Source organism: Narcine bancroftii, chromosome 5 (genome assembly GCF_036971445.1).
Source record: "Narcine bancroftii isolate sNarBan1 chromosome 5, sNarBan1.hap1, whole genome shotgun sequence".
NCBI classification, from domain to species: Eukaryota; Metazoa; Chordata; class Chondrichthyes; order Torpediniformes; family Narcinidae; genus Narcine; species Narcine bancroftii.
This window is the reverse complement of record NC_091473.1, coordinates 67,313,943-67,339,957: the sequence shown is the minus strand read 5'-3', so window position 1 is coordinate 67,339,957 and position 26,015 is coordinate 67,313,943. Positions and strand designations below refer to the sequence as shown.

Below are 26,015 nucleotides of genomic sequence, written 5' to 3'. Positions count from 1 at the left end.
GATTTTGTCTGGTGTTTGGCTTGGTTTTCTCATTCAGGTGACAAACCTGGTTTCGCATTTGGAAGGATTGAACTGCATGCCCATTTTTTGTGATCATTCTACCATGCTATCAAAATCTTTTTGTAGAGCATTATCATCATCAGCTGACTTAATTGGTCAGTATACCAAACAGTCTTCCACGAATAGTCTAATGGTGCAAGTGACTTTTCCATGAATGTCATTAATGTAGAGTAAAAACAAATGTGGGCCTAACACTGTACCCTGAGATGTACCACTTAACACTGGTCGCCATTCAGAGATTTTTCCATTCATGCACCCCCACTGAAGATGTTTCAACAAGAAAGTGGAAATCCATCTTTTAGTGTTGGAGCGAATGCCTTAGTAGTCAAGCTTCCTAAATAGTCTTTGGTGGGGAATGATATTGAACGCTTTGGAGGAGTTGAAAACCGCTAAATCAGTGGTATTATTGTTATCGAAGTTTTTGGCCAGGTCATTTATTGCCAGGATAAGCTGGAACTCGCATGATCTATGCTTCCTAAATGCATGCTTATTACCAGCAAGTATATTGTGACCACTAAGATGCCTCATCAGGTTTCTGTCTTTTATGTGCTCCAAGAGTTTGCTGCAGGTGCTTGTTAATGGAACAGGATGATAATTTGCCAGGTTGATGATTGAGCCCTTCATGAAGAAAGGAGTGATGTTTGCCTTTCTCCAATCCAGGGAAAGGTCATCTGAGTCGAATAAATGTGAGAAAATAAACTGCAGGACAGAAGCTAGTTCTTTCACTGCAATCTTGAGGGTTTGATTCTGAGTCTGGTCTAGCTAATAGCTTTAACCGTATTGATGCTAAGCAGTAACTTTTTAACACCGTCAACCTCAATTGTGATAGGAGGCATGTCTATATATGGGCTGGCCAATAGATCAGGAAAAGATGAAGAATCCATATCTTCCTGGATAAAGACATTTTGGAATTGGTTTGCAAGAGCTTCTGCTTTCTCCTGGTCCTTGGTGATCAGACAGCATCTGGACATCAGTGTCTGTCTGTCTGGATTTCACACATCTCCAAAAATCCTTAGGATGTTCTCAATCACTGCCACTCCCAAATAGGACCATGATACTTTGGGATAGCAAGTTCCACTTCTGAATATGGATCAGGAAAAAAAATGTTTTTCTGGACCCATGTTTTTCAACATGGACTCATTACTTTCAAGTACTTGCAGTTCAATAGAGAGGACGATTTCCCCAAGTCTCTCCACATCACTGATATTGGCAGTTCTCAAATAAACTGGAATATCTGAACATTTTCACTCTACTTCTGGTGATTTTTCCACAGACTTTATGCTTCCTCTTTGTCTGGATCAGTTACAGCAATTCCCCATACAATACTGGAAAAACTGAATGACATCACCCTATAGTCTCATTTTCCATCCAAGAATATAAATTGCAATATCTAGAATCATGCTCTTTCCTTGCATCTGCACTCTGTTTAGTTGTGAGGCTGACAAAATTGTTGTTATTTTCCAAAGGTGTATGAGAGAATCAGGCTCTTGAGATATTGATGGAATGACAATGTTAGCTTGCACCAATAATTTATGGGACTTGTATCAAATACTGCCTAATTCATCATAATCATTAAAATAAAATACATTGGTATGGCAATGGTGTTGGAATTAAAATGGTTGGTCACTGGGTGATTCATGCTGTGGCAGGCCTCCATTGCCCAACAATTTTAATTAGGACGTCCCAGTGGCAACCATTTTACTTCAGACCTCCCAGTGACCAACCATTTTAATTCAGACCTCCCAGTGACCAACCATTTTAATTCAGACCTCCCAGTGGCCAACCATTTTAATTCAGACCTCCCAGTGACCAACCATTTTAATTCAGACTTCCCAGTGACCAACCATTTTAATGGTCTGACTGCTGCAGCAGCATAACCCTCCCAGAGACAAATCACTTTAATTCCACCAGGTTTTCAATTTCTTTCTCTTCTACCCTCTGACTTGCATCTGTCTGTTATTTTTTAGCTGTTAGCATGTGCTCCTCTCCTTTCCTCCCTCACCTTTTTATTCAGGTGTCAGCCATTTTCTTTCTTATTCATGACAAAAGGCTCAAGCCTGAAACGTTGGTTATCTATGGATGTGCATGATCTACTGAGTGCCTACAGCACATTTGTGTATTACAACAATCTATGGAACGTTTTAACCATACAAAATGGCCGATGTCCTGATGGATAATTTTGACAACATAACATGGTCATTCATAAATCTGGCATGAAGAAGCAGAATCAGAATTTAATGTCATGAACAAGTCACAAAAGACGATACTTTAATGGAAGATTCTAACCTATTTTTTAACCTGTTTTTTCTTAATTTCCAGCTCTTGGTTCTACAGAGCTGAGAACCTTTTTTTTAAAACTTGCAGCTTTGGGTTCTGCAAGGCTGAGAACCTAATTGTTTTTAGACTCAGCAGACATAAGCAAAATTCCACCGAGGGGCCAGAGATGCTGTTATCTGAAGAAAGGACATCTGTGTACCGAGAACATTTAATCTTCCTGCTTGTTTTGGTCACAGACTGTCAGAGACCTAGCCTTGATGTAGAATAAACCATTGTATTAAAAATGATAAGCTGAAAATTATGTTATTCGTTAATTAACCTAGCATGCTAGCTTGCTTACTTATCTTTCTTGCTGTGCTGGGAATAGGTGCTTGGGTAAGCGGTTTTTGGGTAATATAAGGCAAGGTCCCGCTGCTGAAGTGAGAGACTCTCCGAGAGGTGGCAACATCTCTCAGCAAGAAGAAGAAGAACTTCTGGAGTCCAGCCAACGTCCCGGTCAGGGGAGGTGGAGAAGCTGCTACCGGCACTCTGACAACCTACTACAAGTGTGCAGTCGTTGCCTCGCTTCGGCAGTTGGGACCAGTCCAAGCATTGATAAGTATAGTTGGGAAGGGCTTGCATATTGTAGTGTGAAATCAGCTTTTGAATTTGTAATAAACATTTGTATAATCTGAACAGCTCTCGGTGTGTGTGTCTATTTTCTTTCAGTAGTTCAAACACTGTGACCAATCTAAAACAAACAAAGTGAGAGGTACAAGTTTACCCAAGACAGATACATCTGTACTTCGTCTTGCAATTGTGCAGAGAAGTCTACCTCCTGGACAAAAATGAGGTTTGTTAGAGCAGAATTTGTCATTTTTTGGCCAACAGACATGGAGGGTTGGCTCCTTGGCCATCCAAGTCATGGTCAGCTCAAAACTGTAATTCTCCCATCTTTGAAGCACCAAATATTATTTGCATATGGCACTTCTATCAAATTGGAGAGATCAACAGGGAAAAAAAGGAACACTTTAAGCCAATACTAACTTCAGGTTTTCCTCCCTTTAAGCAGAGATGACACCTGACCAAGCAATTAGGTCGGCAATTGTTGAGTCAGTTGAGGCATTCAATTCCTGAGAAGAACAATGTCATGAAGGAGGCCCCTCCATGAATTAAGAATGAAGTGCCTGGACAAATTTCCCTGTGGAAAATGTGTGCAAATACTTTCCTCAAAACTGATCAGCAAACTCTAGATTATGAATTTCCTCATATCAGCTCAAAGAGAGATCCGAAACAGTACAAAAAAAATTTGCGTATCTCTCACTCAATACATTTTCCAGTTTAATCATGGAGCCCAAAACATGACTGCTTTTTACTTCCAATGGATGCTGAGTCTCTCCGACATGCTTGTGTTCTGCACTTAATGTTGGAGTGACTAATGAAAATATCAAATAACACCCACCCAAATATTAAGCTGCCCAATCAGGTGAAACAACTGGAGTTTCCTGCAAGCTGGTGCCATTTTCCCCCTTTTTTTTGGAAACTGTCTGCAAGCTCATTTCCATTTAGATGCAAGATATGAATAGTTAAGATTGCTTGTTGTATAATACTCACTCAGAGTCTGAAGTGCCAGGCCACGTTTTGGACCATAGAATGCACTGACTGATTTATCACCATTATCACAAAAAAAGAATGACCAATATTCCCACAACAAATCATGACAAGTCATCCAAATATGACCCAATTTTTTAGAGAAAGCCTCAGAACCATGGAGCTTCAGACCACATGATAAGCTTTCCAAGTCTTGACAAAAAGTACCCCTCAACATTATCTTCAAATATTCATCAATTTTCCATGAGATTTGTGGGTGACATACTGACTCTAAGTACTTTGGATTGAACCACTGAAAACCAAGAAATGTCTTGACAGAATTTAAAAGGATTCCACGTTCAAAACATTAACTTACTTTGCATCAATGTCTGTGTACTTCTTTGTAATATAATGGGCGATACCTGTCTTCTCACCCACAGGTTTCTGTAAGGAAATTAAGAAACCATATTACAAACTCCTTCCAATGTGGAAATAACAGTGTGAAAACAACAGGTCAACTGAATCTGGAACTTCATTACACAAAAACTCAAATAATTTCATTTTAATTGAATTTAATTTAAATATATAGTAACAGGCCCCTCCACCCCCGAGCCCGTATGCCAAATACACCAATTAACCTACAAACTCTGTATGTTTTTGGAGGGTGAAAGGAAACCTGAGCACCCTCGCTAAACACAGGGAAAATGCACAAACTCTTTACAGACAGTGGCAGATTTGAATCCGGGTCACTGGCGTTGTAATAGCATTGTGCTAACTTTTAGGCAAACCATGCCACACCATAACCTTTATCAGAATCAAAAATAACCATTTTGTAAAATGGAAAGGGGCCAATTTACTCTCCGAGAGAAAAACATATCAACCAGTACTTAATTTATTAATCTCTCAGCTTCTCTGGAATATTTTCAGTCTTTATCAAACACATCTACTGGTCTCCCAAAATCTTTCTGCTCCCTCAAAATGCAAGCCTATAGTGTAAAAGAAAACTCTTCACCTGCCAAGGTCAATGCAGTTACAACATTTCAGACAGTGAGTGAAGCAGCCAACTTGACATAGCTAAATCCATCATACTAAACATTCACAGAAATATTGGTGAGGAGGATCAAATTCTTAATTTGGATCTGTAGATCTTCTTGATCCTTAGATAAGGAGACAAATTAGATGAGCTATACTGGATTAATTCTACCAATTAAATAAGAATCTGCAAAAGAAGGAAGAGGGGAATAGAAGAGAAAATGCATGCTGCCAAAAATCCAAAATAAATGCAAATACAAAATGGTGGAGGGAAAAACAGAGGCACATCAATATTGAGCCCACATTGCTTTTGTGCTGGAACACCAAAAAATGCAAGTAATTTCAATTCTGTTTGCCATTTAATACAATGGAAATTGTTACTGACAAACTGAACAATCTTATTTTTCAATTTTGCAATGAGCAGGGAAATGTTGAACAGAAGTGGAGAGAAGCCATTGAGCCTGATCACGATGACATAGCTTGGAAAATTTTTGTATGTGCAGCACAAAAACAAAATTAATGATTCAGTGTTGAAAAGAGAGAGTTGTATTTTCAGGTACACTTAGTATGTTGAAATTAATTGGTATTCCATGTGGACAAAGGTTCCATTTGAGTGAATAATTTGGCTCTGTGAATAGGCATGGACAACTTGGCAGATTTTAATACTTGGCCTCAGCCTTCCAATTGGGTAACTACTACACTAATCGTGCCATCTCGAGAGAAGGACTTGAATCCACAAGCTAACTCAGAAGTCTTGCAACTGAGTCACAAACAATGCCCTTGAGGTGACCAGCACAGATTGCTGTGAAACTCACTGAAGAGCCACTGTTTTGAATAGAATGGATTTTCTCATGCAGTAACATACTAAAAACTGCCTGTCTGTGGCAGCTTAATACCAACATGCACCAAAACCCATCTCATCAGATAAAAGACATTGGTGACATTTTTAACATTGCATGTAATGAAGCTATCACAATAAAATAGGAGTAGGAGTGGGTAACTCAACCTCTCAAGTCTTCAGACTCAGAACCAATGACCTAGGTTAGATTCCAACCTCCAGTGCTATCTGCATAGTATTGCATGTCTTTCCTGTGACTGTGTAGGTTTCTCCCAGGTGCTCTGCCTTCCTCCCAAAAAACATGCTGATTGGTCAGTTATTTGGCAACTGTGAATTGCTCATTGTGTCGATGGGAGTGAAAAGACGAAATAGGGAAAGAAATAGTGGAAAGGGATGAATGGGATTCCTCTGTGATCTTGCATTGACTTAATGAGCCAAATGACCTCCTTTGTTGCAAGAAAATATTCATTTTTTTAAAGTTAGGTACAAATCTTCAAATGACACAAATTAATGTACAAATTATTTCTTAGATTCAGGAGAAATTGTTGACAAAGTCACATGAGCATTGAAATGATAAATGGCATCATCCATTAGTTAAAGTGAATGCTCACTTTCTTGATAGTCTGGCATTGAAACATAGCCACAGGGCAAAAAACCAAACTTAAACTGATGAAGAACTGGTACACATGGCAAGGAACCTTAAAATAAGTCAGCTTGTACTGCTAAATGTTCTAACTCTCGACAAAAGTCTTTTCCAACCTAGCATGAAAAACAACACACTAACTTCATCGACCACATTTAATGGTGCATTAATGAGGTCGCCAGACACAATATTGAAATTGTGGTTTTAATCGTATCAACAGGTGTTCTTCATGTTTATGAGATGAAATTGTTTTTACATGCAGACAAACGACCATTCTTTCAAGAAGTGCCAATTTCAGCAATGAATTTCCCTTGCTGGTCTGGAAAAAGAGAGTGCACTTTGGAAAAGTAATATGGAATAAAGTAAAAATAAAACTGCCAACAGTAAAAAAAAAGTATTGCTTAGAGTCAAAGTGAAACTGCAGTAAAAGTAGATGACACAATTTTCTTGTTTATTTTCATTGTTTAATGGGTTTAATGTATCGTATATGTTGAACGTTTAGTGGGTGGGGAGGGGGTGGGAGGAGGGAGGGAAGGGAGGGGGGGAAAGGGGGAGAAAATGACACTGTATATTCAAGAGGGAAATGTTTATATGTATTTTGGTCAATATGGTTCATAGTGTGAAAATTTTTTTAAAAATTAAAAATTTAAAAAAACTCACAAGTGATTACTTTTAACTGCAATTCACTCCCACCTTTTACTTAATTCTTAGATTATTGGAGACTAATGTGCTGAATCCTCTCAAACTGCATTCGAGTGCCATTGAAGAAAATTACATCTGTGTTGTCACTGTTTCGGTTATGACTATAAAGGGAGGTGAAAAATACAAATGATTTAAAATTCTTGTGAAACTAAGAATATCTGTCTGAGTCAGTAGAAGAATGTCAAGCATCTTCACACTGAGTACTGGAGCATCTTAGGACTGTGTGCTCAGCCCGCTCCTGTTCAAGCTACTGACCCATGACTGCATCGCAGTCCTGCACCAACAGTGTCAGAGGTGGAAAATCTAGTGAAATGCGCGAAAGTAACAACCTGAATCTCAAAGTGGACAAGACAAAGGAGATGATCATGGACTTCAGAAGGACCAGGAATGACCATCTTCCACTCCACGTCAACAGCTCTGTTGTAGAGAAAGTGGAGTGTACCAGGTTCCTTGGAGTTCACTTAAGTAGTGACCTATCAAAAGAAAGAAAATGGCACTCAAGAAGGAAAAAGTTAAAACAACGGGGAAAAAAAAGAAGAAAAGACGCCGGAAGAAAAAGGAAAAGGCCTTCCTGTGTTAAGAAAAAGGGAGCCGTCGTGGAGAAAATAGACCGTTCCCCAAGGTTGGTGACAACACTGCAGAGACGTGACATCCCGACCGCCGGAATGCAAAAATGGCTCTCTGAGCCAAACAAAGGCACGCAACTGCACATGTGTGAGGAGTCGCGCATGTGCAGTGCGCTTACTAAGGAGAAGGAGAACACCGACGGGAGGGGGGCTTAGCTGAGGAGTGGGCAAACACAACACGACCAGCTGAAGGATGCCCAACACCAGGGCTCTCAGCTGGAAGAAGAGAAAAGCGACAGGAAAGGGAGTGATAGGAAAGAAGAATAGCAACAGGAGGCCCAACAGGTAACAAGCCTAAAAGAAGAGGACCAACAGCAAGAAACCAAGCAAGAAGAAGCCCAGCAAAGTGAAGCACGCAACTCAACAAGAAAGTCAGAAGAGACACAGATACAAGGAAGAGAAGTAGAAGACACAAACACATGCAGACACAGAAGAAGAGGAAGAAGAAGACCAAGCTCTGCACAGAGAAATAGAAGGTAAAATAGATGGACAGTATATAGATTTTTTTTTAATTTCAAGAACAAATAAGAGCATTAAAAGAATGGTTGACATTAGAATTTAGTGAAATGAAAAGAAAAATGAAAAGTACAGGAAAAAAAAGTGAGTAGAATAGAGCTGATCATGACAGAAATAGGGAAAATGTGGAAGAATGAGAAACAGCTGTAGAAATGGAAGTCAATGACTAAAGAAGAAAATTGGAAGAAAGTGACAAAAAAGTTAAAGAGTCACAAGAGTTGTTAGCTCAGAAAATTGATATAATGGAAAACTATAGTGGGCGAAACAACATAAAGATAATGGGCCTAAAGGAAGATGAAGAAGGCACAGATATGAAGGAATTTAGAAAAGAATGGATCGCAAAAGTCCTGGGAATGACAGAAACACAGAAAGGAATGGAAACAGAAAGGGCACACAGAACACTAGCTCCGAAACCACAGACATAGCAAAAACCAATATCTATTTTAGTAAAATTTCTGAGATACACGAAAAAAGAGAAAATATACTGAAGAGGGCAAGGAATAAAATTAGAGAAGACAAAAAACCATTGGAATGCAAGGGTCAAAAAATATTTTGTTACCCAGACATAAACTTTGAACTCTTAAGGAAGAGGAAGGAGTTTAATGCAGCAAAATAGATCCTATGGAAAAAAGGTTATAAACTTATGTTAAGATATCCAGCTGTGCTTAAAATATTTATCCAGGGGGTGCAAAAAAGACTGTTCTCAGACCCGGAGGAAGCACGAGAATTTGCAGAACACCTACAGTACAGAAGGAGAGATGAAGAGATGTAACAAGAACGAAGAAAAAATACATAAAAAGATGTAAAAATAATGTATAAGTAAGAACTAAAGAAGGGAAGGAAAAGAGAAGAAAGGAAGGGAGGAAAGAGGGTGAGCCTTCTTATATGTGAAGATAAAAGTCTTTTCTGGAGGGGGTTGGGTAGGAGAGAATAACAGTCGCTGCGAAATCAATTGAAGCTTGCGAGCGGGTTCGCAATCCAAATGGAGAGGGGAGTTGTGGTTGCCCGGCAAGGGACAAGGGACAAATCAGAGAAGGGGGAGACATTTGGGGAATTTTAAATGTGAGAGTTGTTGAAGTATTTTATGTTTTAAAAGTGTTGTCATACATTGAGATTAAAAAGGGAAAACTGAGAAATGAAAATGGGGAAAAGGAAGATGGTGGTGGTGAGGAAGCGGAAATTAGGTGTAAACAGAGTATGAGATGGCCATGTTAAACTATATGACTATAAATATTAATGGAATACATAACAAAATTAAAGGAAAAAGGCTATTAAATTTCTTGAAAAAAGAAAAAATAGACATAGCATTTGTGCAGGAAACGCATCTAACTGAAGTGGAACATAATAAATTAAGGAGAGACTAGGTAGGGCACGTAGCAGCAGCATCATATAATTCAAAACCTAGAGGTGTAGCTATATTAATTAATAAAAATGTACCAATCAAAATAGAGGCGGAAATAATAGATCCAGTAGGGAGATATGTAATGATAAAGTGTCAGATATATTCAGAATTCTGGAATTTGATCAATATATATGCACCTAATGAAGAGGATCAAAAGTTTATGCAAGATATTTTTTGAAGATTGTAGATACGCAGGAGAATATATTGATAGGAGGGGATTTTAACCTTAATTTGTATCCAATGTTGGATAAAACTGGACAAAAGACTAGCAAAAAGAATAAAGTGGCCGAAGTTATGGTTAAATCAATGCAGGAAATGAAACTTATGGATATATGGAGGAGCCAGCACCCAAGGGAGAAGGAATACTCATATTATTCGAGTAGGCATAAAACATACTCAAGGATTGTTTTTGTGGTCGCCGCATAATCAAGGGAGAGTTAGAAAAACTGAATATAAAGCTAGATTGCTCTCTGATCACTCACCCCTGTTATTAGCAATAGAACTGGAGGACATCCCACCAAGAACATATAGATGGAGATTAAACTTCATCCTACTTAAAAGACAGGAATTTAGAGAATTTATTGAACGCCAAATTAAAATATACTTTGAAATAAATACATAATCAGTGAAAGACAAATTTATATTATGGGATGCAATGAAAGTTTTCATTAGAGGGCAGATAATAAGTTATGTAATTAAGATGAAAAAGGACTACAATTGGGAAATAGAACAGTTGGAAAGGGAGATAGTAAGTACAGAAAAAGAACTAGCAACAAGGGACGATATAACAAAAAGAGAATTGGTGGACAAAAAAATAAAATACGAAACATTACAAACATACAAGGTGGAGAAGAACATAATGAAAATAAAGCAAAAGTATTCTGAGCTAGGAGAAAAAACACACAAAATATTAGCCTGGCAACTTAAAACAGAACAAGCTAAAAGAATTGTAATGGCGTCAAGGAAAAAGGACAAACAAATTACATATAATCCAATGGAGATTAATGAGAACTTTAAGGAATTTTATGAACAATTATACCAAACTGAGAACAAGGGGAAAGATGATAAAATAGAAGAGTTTTTAGCTAAAATTGAACTGCCAAAATTGCAAGAAGAGGAGCAAAACAAGTTGATAAAACCATTTGAAATAGAGGAAGTACAGGATTTATTATAAAAGCTGCTGAACAACAAAACGCCTGGAGAGGATGGATTTCCAATAGAATTCTATAAAACATTTAAAGAGTTATTAATTCCTCCTCTCCTGGAAATAATGAACCAGATAGAAGAAACACAAAACTTGCTAGATTTGTGTAAGACAGAAATAATTACAGTAATACCAAAGATGGGGAAGGATCCACCAACACCAGGATCATATAGATCAATATCTCTATTTAATTCAGATTATAAGATAATAGCAAAATTATTAGCAAACAGATTGGCCGATTGTGTACCCAAAATAGTAAAACAAGATCAAATTGGATTTATTAAGAAAAGACGAACAGGGGGCGTGGCAAGATGGCGTAGGGAACAGACGTGCCTTCCAGACCTCTCCTGACTCTGATTTATTGTTTTGTCTTTAAGTGCCCGTTAAAGTTCTTTTAAAAGTTTATAAATAATAAGAGGTGTTGGATTAGTGCCTAATGGTTTATATGCAAAAAAAAGGTAAAAGAAAATATCAACAGACTGTTAAAAAACTACATTTTCCGAAATTGTCTGAGCCTACTTGTTTACAAGAAGCCAGGACTCAATGTAGAATGGATCCAGAGGAGGACGTGCAGAGTTCAGCATTGAAGCTTCGTTTTAAGCCGGTGAGGCTCTCTGAAGGACGCACTCAACAGCTTTCAGAACAAGGGGCTGGACGGGTGCCAGTGTTTCGCACGGTGGCCACTGCAGGTGTTGTTGCTGAGGCTTTGACAGTTGAATCAGCTGGGGTGCCACCAGCTGGAGAGTTAAAGAGTTGTCAATCGACTGCTATAGTGGTGGCGCTGCAAAATGCATCTTCAATTACAACGGTTTTTCCAGACATCGATTCAGTGAAGATGATTAAAGAGATTTGGCTTAAAGATAACCCTGATCTTCAGTCTCCTGGCATTGCTGGGGGGACTTTGAGAGGGATTTTTATACGAAGTCAAACTGCTAGAAAAGATACTAAATTAAGGGAAGGGACAGAAGATCCCGTGGTCTCTAAGGAACAGCAAGACCCCATTATGCCTGAATCTACTTCTGTTGAAATGTCTGTTAAGGATCTTGAAGATAAGATATATTCTGTATCGAGTCACTTAGCTAATTTTGTGAACCTGTTTATTTCCAAGATTAATGCGATGGCGGAAGTCATTAATGGAGCTTTTAAGCTTGAAACCATTGAAAGATTTGAAATGTGTGATCAAGGTTTAGTCGATGCACAGGATCAACTGCAAGATGAAAATAGAATAATTGAAACATTGCAGATCCAAAATAAAAATTTAGCAAAAAAGGTTGATTATTTGGAGAATCAATCTAGACGGAACAACGTGAAAATTATTGGTTTGCCAGAAGGCATACAAGGACCAGATCCAAGAAAATTTTTTACTGAATGGATTCCACGAGTGTTAGGACAGGATAAATTCCCTGAAGGTTTAATACTGGAACGTGCTTATAGAGTTTTAAGAAGAAAATCGCTAAATACCTATTCACTTCATCCACCATATCCCTTTTTTCCCATTACCACTTCTCCAGTATCATGTTCCAGTGGTCTAATTTCCTCTCTTTTATTCTCTAATATATCTGAAAAAAAACCACCTGGTGTCCTCTTTTCTGTTATTGGCAAACTTACTTTGATATTTCATCACTTCTTTTATTACATTTTTAATTGTCTTCTGTTGGTTTTTAAAAGCTTCCCAATCCTCCAGCTTCTCACTACTGTAATTTGTACAATATTGTATGCTCTTTCATTTGCTTTTATGCTGTCTTTGACTTCCCTCATCAACCATGGTTGCTTCATCCTTTATTTAAAATGCTTCTTTGGGATGGAATGATCCTACATCTTCCAAATTACTCCCAGAAAGTTCTGCCACTGCTGCCCCACCATCTTCCCTGCTTGGATCCCCCTTCCAATCAACTTTGGCCAGCTCCTCTCTCATACCTCTGTAGTTAACTTTACTTAAATGCAATACCAAACATCTGATTTCAGCTTCTCCCTGTCAAGCTGCAGGGTGAATTCTGTCATATTGTGATCACTGCCTTCAAAGGATTCCTTAACATTCAGCTCCAAATCAAGACCGGTTGGTTAGATAGCACCAGAACCAGAATTGCCTTTTCCCCAATGGGCGCTACCACTAGCTGCTCTACTCTCCTTCCCTTGAGCTATGTCCAGACTTTTGCAATCTACTGAAACCTACTTATTCCCACAACATCTCACAGACATTCCACAAATTCCTTCTCATGGGATCCAGTGCCATCCTAATTTTCCGAGTCTACCTGTATATTGAAGTTCCCCAAGACCACCTTAACACTGCCTTTCTTTCACACCTTCTCTGTTTTAACTTCGGTTGTAATTTGCAACCGACATCCCAGCTGCTATTTGGAGGCCTGACTATAACTCCCATCAAGTTCTTTTTACCCTTGCAATTTCTCATCTCTGGAAGGATTCTGCATCTTTTGATTCTAAGTCCCTTCTTGCTCAGGATTTAATTTCTTTTTTTTAACTAACAGTGCCATCCTACTCCCTCTGCTCAACTTGTCTGACTATTCAATGGATGTTTAGCTCTCAGCTGTGATCCTCCTTTAGTCATGACTCTATGATGCCTACAATGTCGAAACTACCAATTCCTATCTGCATTTTAAACTCCTTTACCTTGTTTCACACATTGCACATATTTAAGACCACACCTTCACTTCAGGATTTACCATACTTATAATTTTAATTTAGAAATACAGCAGTGTAACAGGCCCTTCTGGCCAAAGAGCCCACACCATCTAAATGCACTCATATGACTAATTAATGGACTAACTCTGAAGGCTTTTGGAGCTTTTCGCATTTGTCTCCACGTTGCCCAAGGTTAATGTTTTCTGCCTTTCTCATCTTTGTATCCTATCTTTAACAACCTCTACTGTACTCTCCTTCCCTTTAGCTATATCCAGACTTTTGCAATCTACTGAAACCTACTTATTCCCACAATGTTCTCACATTTTTAAACAAATACACTGAAATTATGATTTGGACAAAAGTCCCATATTTTGATTAATAAATGGTGTCAATTTTCAATGACCCGGTTGCCGCAGATACCAGCTATTTTTATCTGTCAAGAAATTGCCTCAGATCGTCTTCACTGAGTTCTCTTCCTATGCTCTCATTGTGTATCTCATGGTGCCCCTTTACTTCCCATTTGCATGCTGCCCATCTGTGAATGATAGCACCAAGCACCACCCTCACAAGAGCATTTTCTTCAGTCCATGACACAAACTCTGCTCATCCTCTCTTTTCCTTTTGTGCATGCATGCATTTAATCACTTCAACGCTGGCAATCAAAACTTCAGTACTACGACTAAATTTTTGGATTTCCTGCCTCTCTTTCCATTAAGAAGCCTTAAAAATCTAATTTATGTCTAAGCTTTTGGTCAATTTCCTAAATATATCCTGACATGGAATAGCTCATTTGAAGGCTTGTCTTGAAGTGCTATTTTAATGGCATTTGCAAAAACTGTGTAGCTGTTGATGAATCCATCAGACAATCCAACCAGATGATCATTATATTCAATCCAAATACATCCTAGATTGTACAACAGACCTGTTCCACATTCATAACAACTTACAGCTGATTACTCAACTGCTCTGCCTATCTCCTTGAAGCCAGAAAATTGAAGCCAGAAAAGTATTTCCAAAACGAGCATTTGGAAGAGAACTTTCCAGTTTTGCTTTATTCCTTTCAAATCAGCTTTCACAACAATTGCCTGAGTAATAATTTGGTTTTACAGCAATCATTGGTCAATTCCACATCAAATATTTTTGATGAATCTTGGATTCAATAAAAGTATGTTCATAACTTCAGTGCTGAAATATAAAAATCCTCCTCCTACATTCAACATTGTATCAATCAACACAAGCACATAAATTAACGATCAACGATTCACACCCAGTCTAAACAAAGTCATCAATGATTTGTGCACAAAACTTGACAATTTAATCCAATTACAATTAATTAAATATGTTTAAAACATGGGAGTCTGAAACCATAATTAGTGGAAAGATAAAGAATGGAAAATAACATTATTTTTCTTTGAAAGGATTGTCAAGATTACCATTGTTAAATAAAATACTGTGGCAGCACGCCATTAGGTAGGCGAGCCGGCCCCACATGTCATGCATGCGGCGGGGCAGCCGGCCAAAATGGCGCCATTGGGGGGGTTTCTTCCCGACCTCGGCACCAGGTTTAGAAGCCCGTGCTCTGCGGCCCACACGACGCCCTGACGACATCCGGGCCCGTGGCGTGGTTCTTAGCAAGGTCCAGGCTGAGAGAATAAGAACAGCCAGGCAGACCTCAATAAATCACTGAACTCAACCTGTGGAGTTATTCAGTAAGCAGAGTAGCCGTCGCTACAATACTATCCTTTTCACATTTCTGTTCAATATTCTCTTGGTTGATAACCCCAGTCAGGTCTTCAATTGAAGTGAAACATGAAAGTTTGCAGATGTTGTGATTGTAGTAAAAACACAAAACTGCTGGAGGAACTCAGCAGGTCACAAGGCGAACATACTGAGATCCTCGAAGAAGGGCTCAGGCCCAAAATGTTGGTGACTTACCTTTACCAACCTCTGGACATTGCATGACTTGAGTTTCTCCAGCTTTTTTATATTTTTACATCAGTGCTAATTGTTGTCTCTTATCCACTGACACCACCAATCCCACAATTCAACTTCCTTTGTCTGGAAGAAATCTATTGGCATCAGCCATGAATATAATTGATGAATGAGTATTCACAAAATTCTTGGGTTAAGAAATCCAAAGATTTACAACATGGAACAAATTTCTCCCCAACTCTATCTGACATTAATTTCTCCTGATTCGGAGAAATCTAACAGCTTCACCATCTAACTCAAGAGTTTTCTGAGCAATCGCCAGAAACTTACCTGGACATAAGGATCAGTGAACATGGTCAAGAGATTGAGATAGGCTTAAACTCATGTTAACTAAAAGCAGAAACCTTTTAAGTCAGGATCCCTTGAATCACGTTGTTTACAGAACTTCAGAAGTTTTCTCCAAAGTCTACTGACGCAACCAAATTCACATTATCCAAAAACAAAGATCAGATCATTTCTATTTCTACAAAGTTCACACTCATTGTATCATCAGGATTTTTACTTTTCTTTCAACTGACAAGCCAGAAATTTTTTTAATTGGAAAAAAGGTAGGAAACAGTGGACAATAGGCCCACCCAATAGGCTCACACAAATCCCAGAATGTCGAGAATGAGGAGATAATTTAGAGGCCTGGCCGGCACCACCCCACCCCCCCTTTTTTTTTAACTGTATTTGCATTGTTATTTTTAATAATTGATGTATGTCTCTGTTAATGTTTGGGTGGGAGGGGGGTAAAACATAAGGACCCAATATAAAGCGATCTGTAAAAGGGGAGGAGTGATCCCCTGTGATGTTTGTCAAGTTTTAGTCAGTAAAACTACAAATTTTCCAAAAAAAATGGAGAAAAAGTACATACCGATGCAGTTCTTAACTTATGAAGTATCTTGGATCCTTTCCTCAGCTTATCTCTGACTACTTCATGTCGATGGACCCAACCACGAAGTTCATCTACAAGCCTGTATCAGTATAATGGAGAAAATATTTACTAAAGAGTAGCTTCTTATTTACTGAAGCATTGACTTGGATATTCTCCATATTATGATTGGACAATTGATGTGGTGGCTGTTGCAATATGGTTAAATAGATGATGAACTGAAAATTCGCTTGACAACATTCAGATGTCAATCAGTTGGAGGGATCATGACTGACACTATGATTGCAGACATTATAAGAACCCTTTGCTGAGATACATTCTGCAATCAACAATAAAACACATCTAATACATCAATGGCATATTTGCTTATTTTTGAAGGTTTGCAATTTTGCCTTGCTGACAAATTTCAAAATAAATTTAACTGCTAAGTTGATGGTATGCATCATACTGGAGAATACTTGTGCCTCGTGTTTGCCTTTTCATATCAATGGCTCCAAAATTCCAAAATATTCCAGAGAACACAATGTTCCTTAGTGTACATATAATGGACAACCTACCCTGGATGTTGAACATCTCATTAGTCAGGAGGTTGGTAGTGCCAACCCTTCCTCAGGAGTTTGAAGATGACAAGGTTATTGGCCCTCATCTTGACATTTTACAGGAGCGGCTACATCATTGCATGGTACAGTAAATGCAAAGCATTGGATCGGAAATCAAAACAGAGGATCATGAAAACAGCCGAGAAGATCACTGTGCAGAGTACTATGTGTGTATGTGTGCACCGTGCTCCTGAGAATGCAGCCACTTGGCTTCAGATTTTCAACTGGGCTCACTGCTGTGCCAGTTCCACAATGTGGGGCAATCCACGGGCAGCGACCAGGCAATAGGAAATGGAAACAGAGGGCCTGCCCAGGGTGGTCTACCACAATTCCTACTGTCAGAAGCCCTTTCCCACTTTTTCAAACTGCCTCCCATAATCAGAGATTTTTTGAAAAAGCTGAAAAATATCACATCACAAAATTAAAAGTTTTAAAAAATTACAGTACCTCCCTTTACCTTTTTATTGAAAATCAGTGATACTGCTTCAATATGCAATATTCTAATGGTAAGAAAGGCATCCAGTTGCATAATACTCCAGAGGAGGGTGGCCAACCTTGTCATTTTAAACTTAGACAGTCAGAATGCTAGCAGTCCATTTTGGCCCAGGGAGGGTGTAGGTTAATTGGGTGGCGTGAACTTGTGGGCCAAAATGGCCTGTTACTGTGCTGTGTCTCTAAATTAAACTTCATGGGAAGTCCAGTTGCAGAGAGGTGGCCAGATGTGACTGCATCTATCTCCAGTATATCTTTTGATGTTGCGGTGTGCAAGTGCTAAAGTCTGGAATGCAATGACACATCACTGCAGTCCGATGGTGCTTCTCCGGGGTTGCCAAAGCCACATTCAATGTGAATTCACCATTAATTTGGATTTACAAGCATTTAGAGAAGCATGGTCGTCTCAGAGATCGTTAACGTTGCTTTGAATGAGCCTAATTGAGTTTTTAGACGAAGTAACAGAAGAAAATGATAAAGGTCGGGTGGTAGATGTGGTGCATATGGATTTTAATAAGGTATTTGACAAGGTTCCCATTGGTAGACTCATTTAGCAAGCCATGAGGCATGGGATGCATGGAACCTTGGCTGTGTGGATTCAGAATTGGCTTGCCTGCAGAAAGCAGAAGGTAGTAGCAAATGGAACCTATTCTGCCTGGAGGTCAGTGACCTGTGGTGTTCAGCAAGGATCTGTTCTGGGACCCCTGCTCTTTGTGATTTTTATAAATGATCTGGACAAAGAAGTAGAGGGATGGCTCATTAAGTTTGCAAATGACACAAAGGTTGGAGGTGCTGTGGAGCATGGAGAAGATTGTCGTAGGTTACAACAGGATATAGTCAGGATGCAGAATTGGGCAGGGAAGTGGCAAATGGAGTTCAATCTGGATAAGTGTGAAGTGATGCATTTTGGAGGGTCAAAATTGAAGATGGAGTACATGGTTAATGGCAGGATTCCTAACACCGTGGAAAAACAGAGGAACATTGGAGTCAAATCCATAGATCTCTCAAGGTTGTCATGCAGAATGATAGGGTAGTTAAGCAGGCTCATGGTATGCTGGCTATTAGTCAGGCAATTGAGCTTAGGAGCTGCGAGGTAATATTGCAGCTCTATAAAACTCTGATTAGACCACCTTACAATACCTTCTCAGGCCCCAATCGTTTGTAATATATTTTTGCTATATTAAAAGTGCTGTGTGAATTGCTGAGTTTCTCCAGCACTTTTGTGTGTTGAACTTGGAATATTGTGTTCACTTTTGGATGCCTCACTAGTGAGAGTAAATTGGAACCAGATGTTCAAAGAAGGCGGCACATAACTAATGAGGAAGTTTAGGGACCACTTGTGCTGGATTCAGGATAGGTTTGTACCACTGGGGCAAGGAAAAGATGGTAGGAAAAGAGATCCATGGTTGACAAAACAGGTGAAGCAGCCAGTTAAAAGGAAGAAGGAAGTATACATTAGATATAAGAAGCAAGAACAAGAAGGACTCGTGAGAAGTATATGGTAGCCAGCAAGGTGCTTAAGAAAGGACTTAGCAAAGCTCGAAGGGGGCATGAGAAGGCCTTGGCATGTAGGATTAAGGAGAACCCCAAGGCATTTTATGTTTATGTGAAGAACAGAAGGATGACAAGAATTAAGGTATACTTTACCTCAACATTCACAAGATAAAAGGACCTTGATCAGGGTGATGTTGCAATAGAACAGGTGTGTGTGCTGGACAGTGTTGAAATTAAGGAAGAGGAAGAGTAAGAGGAAACGTCAAAATTGATAAGTCCTCAGGGCCGGACACAATAGACACCAGGTGGCTGTGGAAAGTGAGAGAAGAGATAGCTGGGGCAGTAGCTATGATCTTTGAATCCTCTTTGGCAACAGGGGATGTGCCAGAGGATTGGAGAATGGAAAATAGGGAGAACCCTGGAAACTATAAACCAGTGAGTCTTACTACTGGAGAGGATTCTTAAGGATAAAATCTATGAGCATTTGGAGAACTACAATCTACTCAAGGATAGTCAGTATGGCTTTGGGAAGGGAAGGCTGTGACTCACGAGCTTAATTGAGTTTTTGAGAAAGTAACAAAAGAAGTTGATGAGGGTTAATGGTCGGTTACTTAAGAATGTGGATGAACAGAGGGACCTTGGGGTTCAAATCCATACATCCCTCAAGGTCGCCACACAGGTTGATAGGATATAAGGTGGCCTATGGGATGCTGGATTTCATTAATTGGAGGACTGAGTTCAGGAGTAGAGAGGTCATGTTGCAACTCTACAAATCTCAGGTGAAACCACACTCGGAACATTGTGTTCAGTTCTGGTCAACTCATTATAGAAAGGATGTGGAAGCCATGGAGAGGGTGCAGAGGAGATTTGCGAGGATATTGCCTGGATTGGAATAGAAGTTTCATGAGGCAAGGTGAGCAGAGCTGAGACTTTTCTCTTTGGAGCATAGAAGGATGAGAGGAGATTTAATAGAGGTCTACAAGATTATGAGAGGCTTAAATAGGGCGGTCAGCCGGCAACTGTTTCCCAGGACAGGAATAACAAACACCAGAGGAATGATGTACAAAGTGAAGGGAGGGAAGTTTATATCGGGGGTAGTTTTTTTTTTAATTTCTATCTATTCATTTATTTATTTATTTATTTACCGCAAAAGAGTTGTGGTTACTTGGAATGCCTTACCAGGGATGGTGGTAGAGGCTGAAACATTTGGGGCATTTAAGACACTCTTAGACAGGCAAATGGAGGGAAGAAAAATAGAGGGTTATAGGGTAGGGAGGGCTTAGTACTTTTTTTAAGGAATACATGAGTTGGCACAACATCAAGAGCCGAAGGGCCTGTACTGTGCTGTAGTGCTCTATGTTACAGGAAGGATGTGAAAGCTTTGGATAGGCAATTTATCAGGACATTGCCCAGATTGGAAAATGTGTCTTATGAGGCAAGGTTAATAGGGCGAGGGCTTTTCTCTTTGGAGCAAAGAATGATGAGAAGTGACTTAATAGATGTCTAAAAGATAGGGTGGTCAGAGAGCCCCATTTTCCTGGGGCAAAAGGAGCAAATACCAGAGGACATCTGTTTAAGGTGAGGAGAGGAAAGTTCTGTGGAGATGTCAAGAATAATTTTATTTCACAGAGAGAGTTGTGGGTGCCTGGAAAACAATGCCAGGGGTAGTGGTGGAGGCTGGAACAATACATTTAAAAGACTCTTACACAGATTCATGGATGAGAGAAAAATAGAGGTTATGGGTGTGAGGTATGGAAAATTTAGATTGTTGAAAAGGTTTATATAAGTTGTCACAACACCATGCTATATTTTGCTGCAATGTTCTATGTCTCAATAGAGACTTAATTTGCCCTTTTTTTTAAATGTTTCCCTTTTTTAAGAAAACAAAACCACTAAGCAACTTGATGGGGATCAACAGAGGATTAACAAAATGTATCCTTCAAGCAAAGTCGCAAAAAATACTTTGAAGCTCCTTAAAGCTGTTGCAGATAGGCGGACACCTACAATGGTCATTAAACATTGAGGAATATATGAGCTCAGTGACTAGCTATATCAGCAAGTGCATTGAGTATGTCATTGAGATCAAATGTTTCACAACCAGGGTTAAGCAGAAACCATGCTTGGATGTCGAGGTCCGATTTCAAATTTCAGAAGTCCAGGTATTTCTCAGAGTTAGTGATGCTGCCTTCAGGTCAGCCAAGAAGGGACTAAGAGCTGAACTCTCCCATGCAATCCAGAAGGCAAAACATGGGTATGCACTGAGGATCAACAGATAGCTGTGCGACACCAGCGACACGTGGCACATGTGGCAAGGAATCAAGTCTATAACAGCTCACAAGTAAACCTTGCGAGTTAAAGACAACACCTCCCTTCCAGACAGAATGAAGATGTTCTATGCATGGTTGAATGAGAATAACAGGATGACATAATGAGCCACCTGCATAGTAGTAGCCAGGGTGAGGACAACCCTATCCAAGGTGAACCCACACAAAGCGGTGGGACCAGACAACATTCCTGGTCGGGTACTGAAGGACCGTGCAGACCAATTGACAGAGGTCTTCACATAGATCTTCACTGCAGCAGACCATCATCCCTGTTGGTTTCAAGATTGCCAACATCATCCCAGAACCCAAAAATGTGACTATAACAGCCCTCAATGACAACCATCCTGTGGCATAAAGACAAGTTGTTTTTGTTGTCAGAATTGCTGCAATAAAAAAAGCAATCAAAGAAAATAGAAGGAATACAAACAGTAAACATTTATTGTTCCAACATTTCAGATGATTTAATGCTACATGTTCCATTATTCTGTGACCTACAGATTCAATGTTTTGCTCCTTAGTTAAAAGTGTTTTTATTAAGACAACACTTGGCAACAGCATTGCATTCTCATGCGCTATGAGATTAATTTGCAATCTGGGTGGGCTGAACAGATTCCTGTCCTGCGACTTATACAGCATCCGACATTGAAAGCAGACCTAAAATGTCTCAATAAGCTGTCTCAGATGAAAGGCATAGTTATACAGGATGGAAGCAGGCCCTTTGGCCCAACTTGACCACGCAGACCAAAATGTCTCATCCACCTTGTCCCATCTGCCTACATTTGGCCCATATCCCTTCAAACTCATCCGACCATGGATTGTTAGGTAAAAACATCATGAGCTGGGAATGTAGAGGGAGTCACCCAGTGCTGGCCCATAACAAGATGCAGTTGTGACCTTGTACTCTCAAGATAAGAGTGGGGATGACAAATTGATGTGCAGGAGGCTAGCAGAGAGGGATAGCAACAGTTTATTCATTGGACAATGTAATGGTATGATAATTTACTAAGTATGTATCCTGAGGTATAAAAAAAACACTACTTGCTGATAACGGCAGAATGCGCCTTCTCCAACTAACACTGTTAGTTGCAAGTGTTACAATCCGGCAATAAAGAACAAAGAACCTTGATTTCGACTCAGTCTGGTGTTTGACTCACTCATTCATGAACAAAGCAGACCTAACATGGATCCATCCAATTTTTTTCTCAAACATTGCAACAGTACCTGCCTCAACCATCTCCTCTGGCAGCCCATTCCACGCACCCACTACTCTCTGTGTAAATTGTTTTGTTTACCTATTTAAAGGAGCATGCTATTTTCCTGTTGGAGATCATACGAGAGCAAACTCAGCAATCCTCCATTTGCTCCAAACAATGATCTAGCTTTCTATTGCTACGCTGGACTGAAAATGCATTTCAAACTAACCTATCCTCACTGTGGATTTTCTCCAAGATTAATTCCATCAGGCCTCAAAAGATTTGGAAGTATTTTCTTCTCACCCAATCTGGATTCAAATTGCCACGTCAAACTGATTTAGTTATTGAAAATCTCTGCTCTCATCACCACCATCATCATCCACCTCCCTCCTCACCACAGGCTCATCCCACCACAAAAGGAAAATATTGACACCAACAATGAAGTTCAGTCTGTAAAGTTAACTCAAGGGAAATATTACTCACAATGCAATATTTTCACATTTGTTTGTGAGAAAGCTGCTTTCAAATCGTCCTCTCAAGTGATGTCTTTTGAATATTCAGATGTGTAAAAGTACTACAAGTACAGGTACTCCGCAACTTGTGAACTATGTGACTTGTATCCATCCAGACATTTGACCAATTTTTTAAAAATATAAAGAAAAAATATAAAATTTACACAGATTAATGCTGTATTTGACAAACTATAACAAAGATACAGGGCACGTAAGAGCCAAAATGTGTGTACTTACCTTGTCAGTTGTCATCCCAGACGCCTTGATTCCTGTGCACATGCATGGGTCTTCGATTGGCACATGTGCGGTGGGTTCATGTATTGGAATTAGGTTGGCACATGCACGAGAGTTAAGGGTGCAAATTCAATATCATTAGGGCGCTTAACTCTTGCGCATGCGCCAATCAAACTCCAATATGCAAACCCACCGCATATATGACAACCAAAGACTCGCGCGTGCACCAACTGAAGGCTTGCGCATGTTCCAAATGAGGACTCGCGCAACCGCATAGGAATCAAGATGGCCGCACCCAGCCTACGGACCCCAGGATGCTGACTAACAAGGTAAGTATTGACCAGAATACAGGAAGCTTTGGTATCATCAGAACTACGATGAAAAAAAGATATGATTAAAAAGTTTGCTTTCAGACTTTGGTACTCTACGCACATGGCAAAATTCCAACTTATGTCCATTTCAAGACACGACTGACCTTTTGGTCCCAAGTTCAAGGGGTACCTGCAATGTCAAACTACTGATTTTGTAGATGAATATGATTTAAAAGTAAAGGAACATGTATTCTTTCCCAGAAAGGGATCTCTTCAAATGAGAGAACCAATTAGCATTTGAAGAAATGCATAACTAAGAAATCTCTGGTGGTTTCCAGACTGTTGTATTTAACTACAGTACTCACCGTAGTGACTCAGTCCTGTTGACTTGTGGTTGACATGCTCGTTGAACAAAGAGAAGAGGTTCTTTCTTTACCACCATAAGATCTTTCTTTTCTGAAATTGAAATTCCATTTCTGTACAAAAAAAGATTCAATTTCATTACTTTGTTTTTCAGGAAAAAAAAGCACTACTGTCTGCAGAACCCTTAATGAATGCAAATAAAAATAAGCAGATGATAACTAAAAGCTGAGACCATAACTGCTGCATCTTGGTGGTAAAATCAGATAATTGCATCCCCAGCATTCATATTCTGTTTACACTTCTTTTGATTGTTTACATGTTCACGCTATGTACAGTTTATTTTTTCCACTACAATTAGTGGTAATTCTGCTACACCTGCAGAAAAAAAAGAATGTCATGTACGTACTGTGAAAATAAATCTGAAATCTGATCTGATAGTTTACTTTTTGGCTTCCACAAGAGCAAAATTCTCATTCATTAATAACCTAATAATGATAAACATCATATTTTGACCATGGCTACAATGTCATCGGTTCTCCTTGCAGATCCATAGATCCACAGAATACTATAGCACAGAAACAAATACTTTGGCCTATCTAGTTTGTGCCGAACTATTATTCTGCCTCATCCTATTGACCTGCACCCGGACCATAGTCCTCCCATCCATGTACCTATCCAAATTTTTATTAAATGCTGAAATTGCCACTTCAGCTGGCAGCTGCATCTTTTATCCTGAATGCGTTCACTCCAGTTTTGCATATCCCAATCATGTCTTATTCTTCTCCTGACAGCTAGCAAGATTTGGCATTCCATGACAATCTTCTGATTTCAGAACATCAGAAAAGGAGGGGAGAGGCAAGGAACTAGCTGGTCAATATCAGGAATAAGCCAAAATATTCCATCGCTTGGCTCTTCATTCCTCTCAACATTACTATTACAGCCCAGCGATCCGGGTTAAATTCCAGCACTGACTGTAAGAAGTTTGTACCTTCTCCCCATGTCTGCATGGGGTTCCTCACGGTACTTCAGTTTCCTCCCACTCTTCAAAAACGTACGGGGCTTGTAAGTTAATTTGTATTTGTGCGCCATGTGCTCGTGGGCTGGAAGGGTTTGTTACCGCACTGAATGCCTAAATTAAAGATTCTGAACAATAGGTACCATTCTTCACTCAGAGAGCGGTGGCTGAATGGAATAATCTTCCGGAGGAAATAGTTGAGGCAGAGCCAATTCTTTCATTTAAGAGGAGGCTGGATATATACATGGATAAGAGGGAGTTTGAGGGTTATGAGCGGAGAATAGGCGGGGGGAACTAGTGGAGTTGTTTGAGTAAACTGGCGTGGAGTTGTAGGGCCGAGATGGCCTGTTTTCTTGCCATAACAGTTATATATGGTTATTTACATAAAAGTCACTGTGAGCATCCCTTCAACAGAAGTTCAGTTGTCATTCATTTTCATACATCGATCTTGATGCAATAATGTGAAATTAAAACTTTTTGGCTTGCATTCATAACTCTGCCACCACTTTGCAAACATCATGATTTGAGATTTGAAAAAAAGTCTTTTCGGTAACAGTCATTGAAACACTGGCCAAAACAAATGTGAAACAATAAACTTATCCAGAATCAATTTTGTTGCCTTGTCCAGAAATTTGGAGCTCATAATCGTAAAACAAAATAGAGCCCAAGAGTGAAGAGCCAGACTATCTCAGGTCAAGGAATATTTAGACATAAAAATGGTAACAAGCCATTTCAGCCCACGAGTCTGTGCCACTCAATTTATATCCCATTAACTTGCATCTCCAGTATGTATCAAACGGTAGGAGGAAACCGGAGCCCCTGGGAAAACTCATGCAGACATGGGGAGGATGTACAAACTCCTTACAGACAGCGCAGGATTTGAACCCCGGTCCTGATCGCTGGCGCAGTAAAGGTGTTGCACTAACCACTACACTAACTGTGCTGCCCCAACATTGGTCCCACTTCACGAATCACTGAATTATGAGTCAATTGTGAGTCACTGTCCTCACAAGAAAATATAGTAATCTTCTTATTATTTTTCTATATCATTGTTATATGAGTTGAGTAGCAAGAACATGCATCTGTGTATCTTTTCTCGACTT

The 26,015-nt window shown here is 39.5% G+C and overlaps 1 protein-coding gene across 5 annotated transcripts in view; it reads right to left on the bottom strand.

Moving 5' to 3' along the window:
• Positions 1–26,015, bottom strand: part of atf6 (activating transcription factor 6) — a 462,472-nt gene that overhangs the window by 274,443 nt on the left and 162,014 nt on the right. For all 5 annotated transcript variants that reach the window (XR_011357594.1, XM_069937692.1, XM_069937693.1 and 2 more), the window contains exons 11-13: positions 23,900–24,010; positions 16,358–16,457; positions 4,283–4,350 (exon numbers count right to left, since the gene is read on the bottom strand). Coding sequence is in view for 4 of the 5 variants with exons in the window: in XM_069937692.1 (XP_069793793.1) it covers positions 4,283–4,350; positions 16,358–16,457; positions 23,900–24,010 (279 nt within the window). In the remaining variant the exon portion in view is untranslated. The remainder of the gene's footprint in view (positions 1–4,282; positions 4,351–16,357; positions 16,458–23,899; positions 24,011–26,015) is intronic.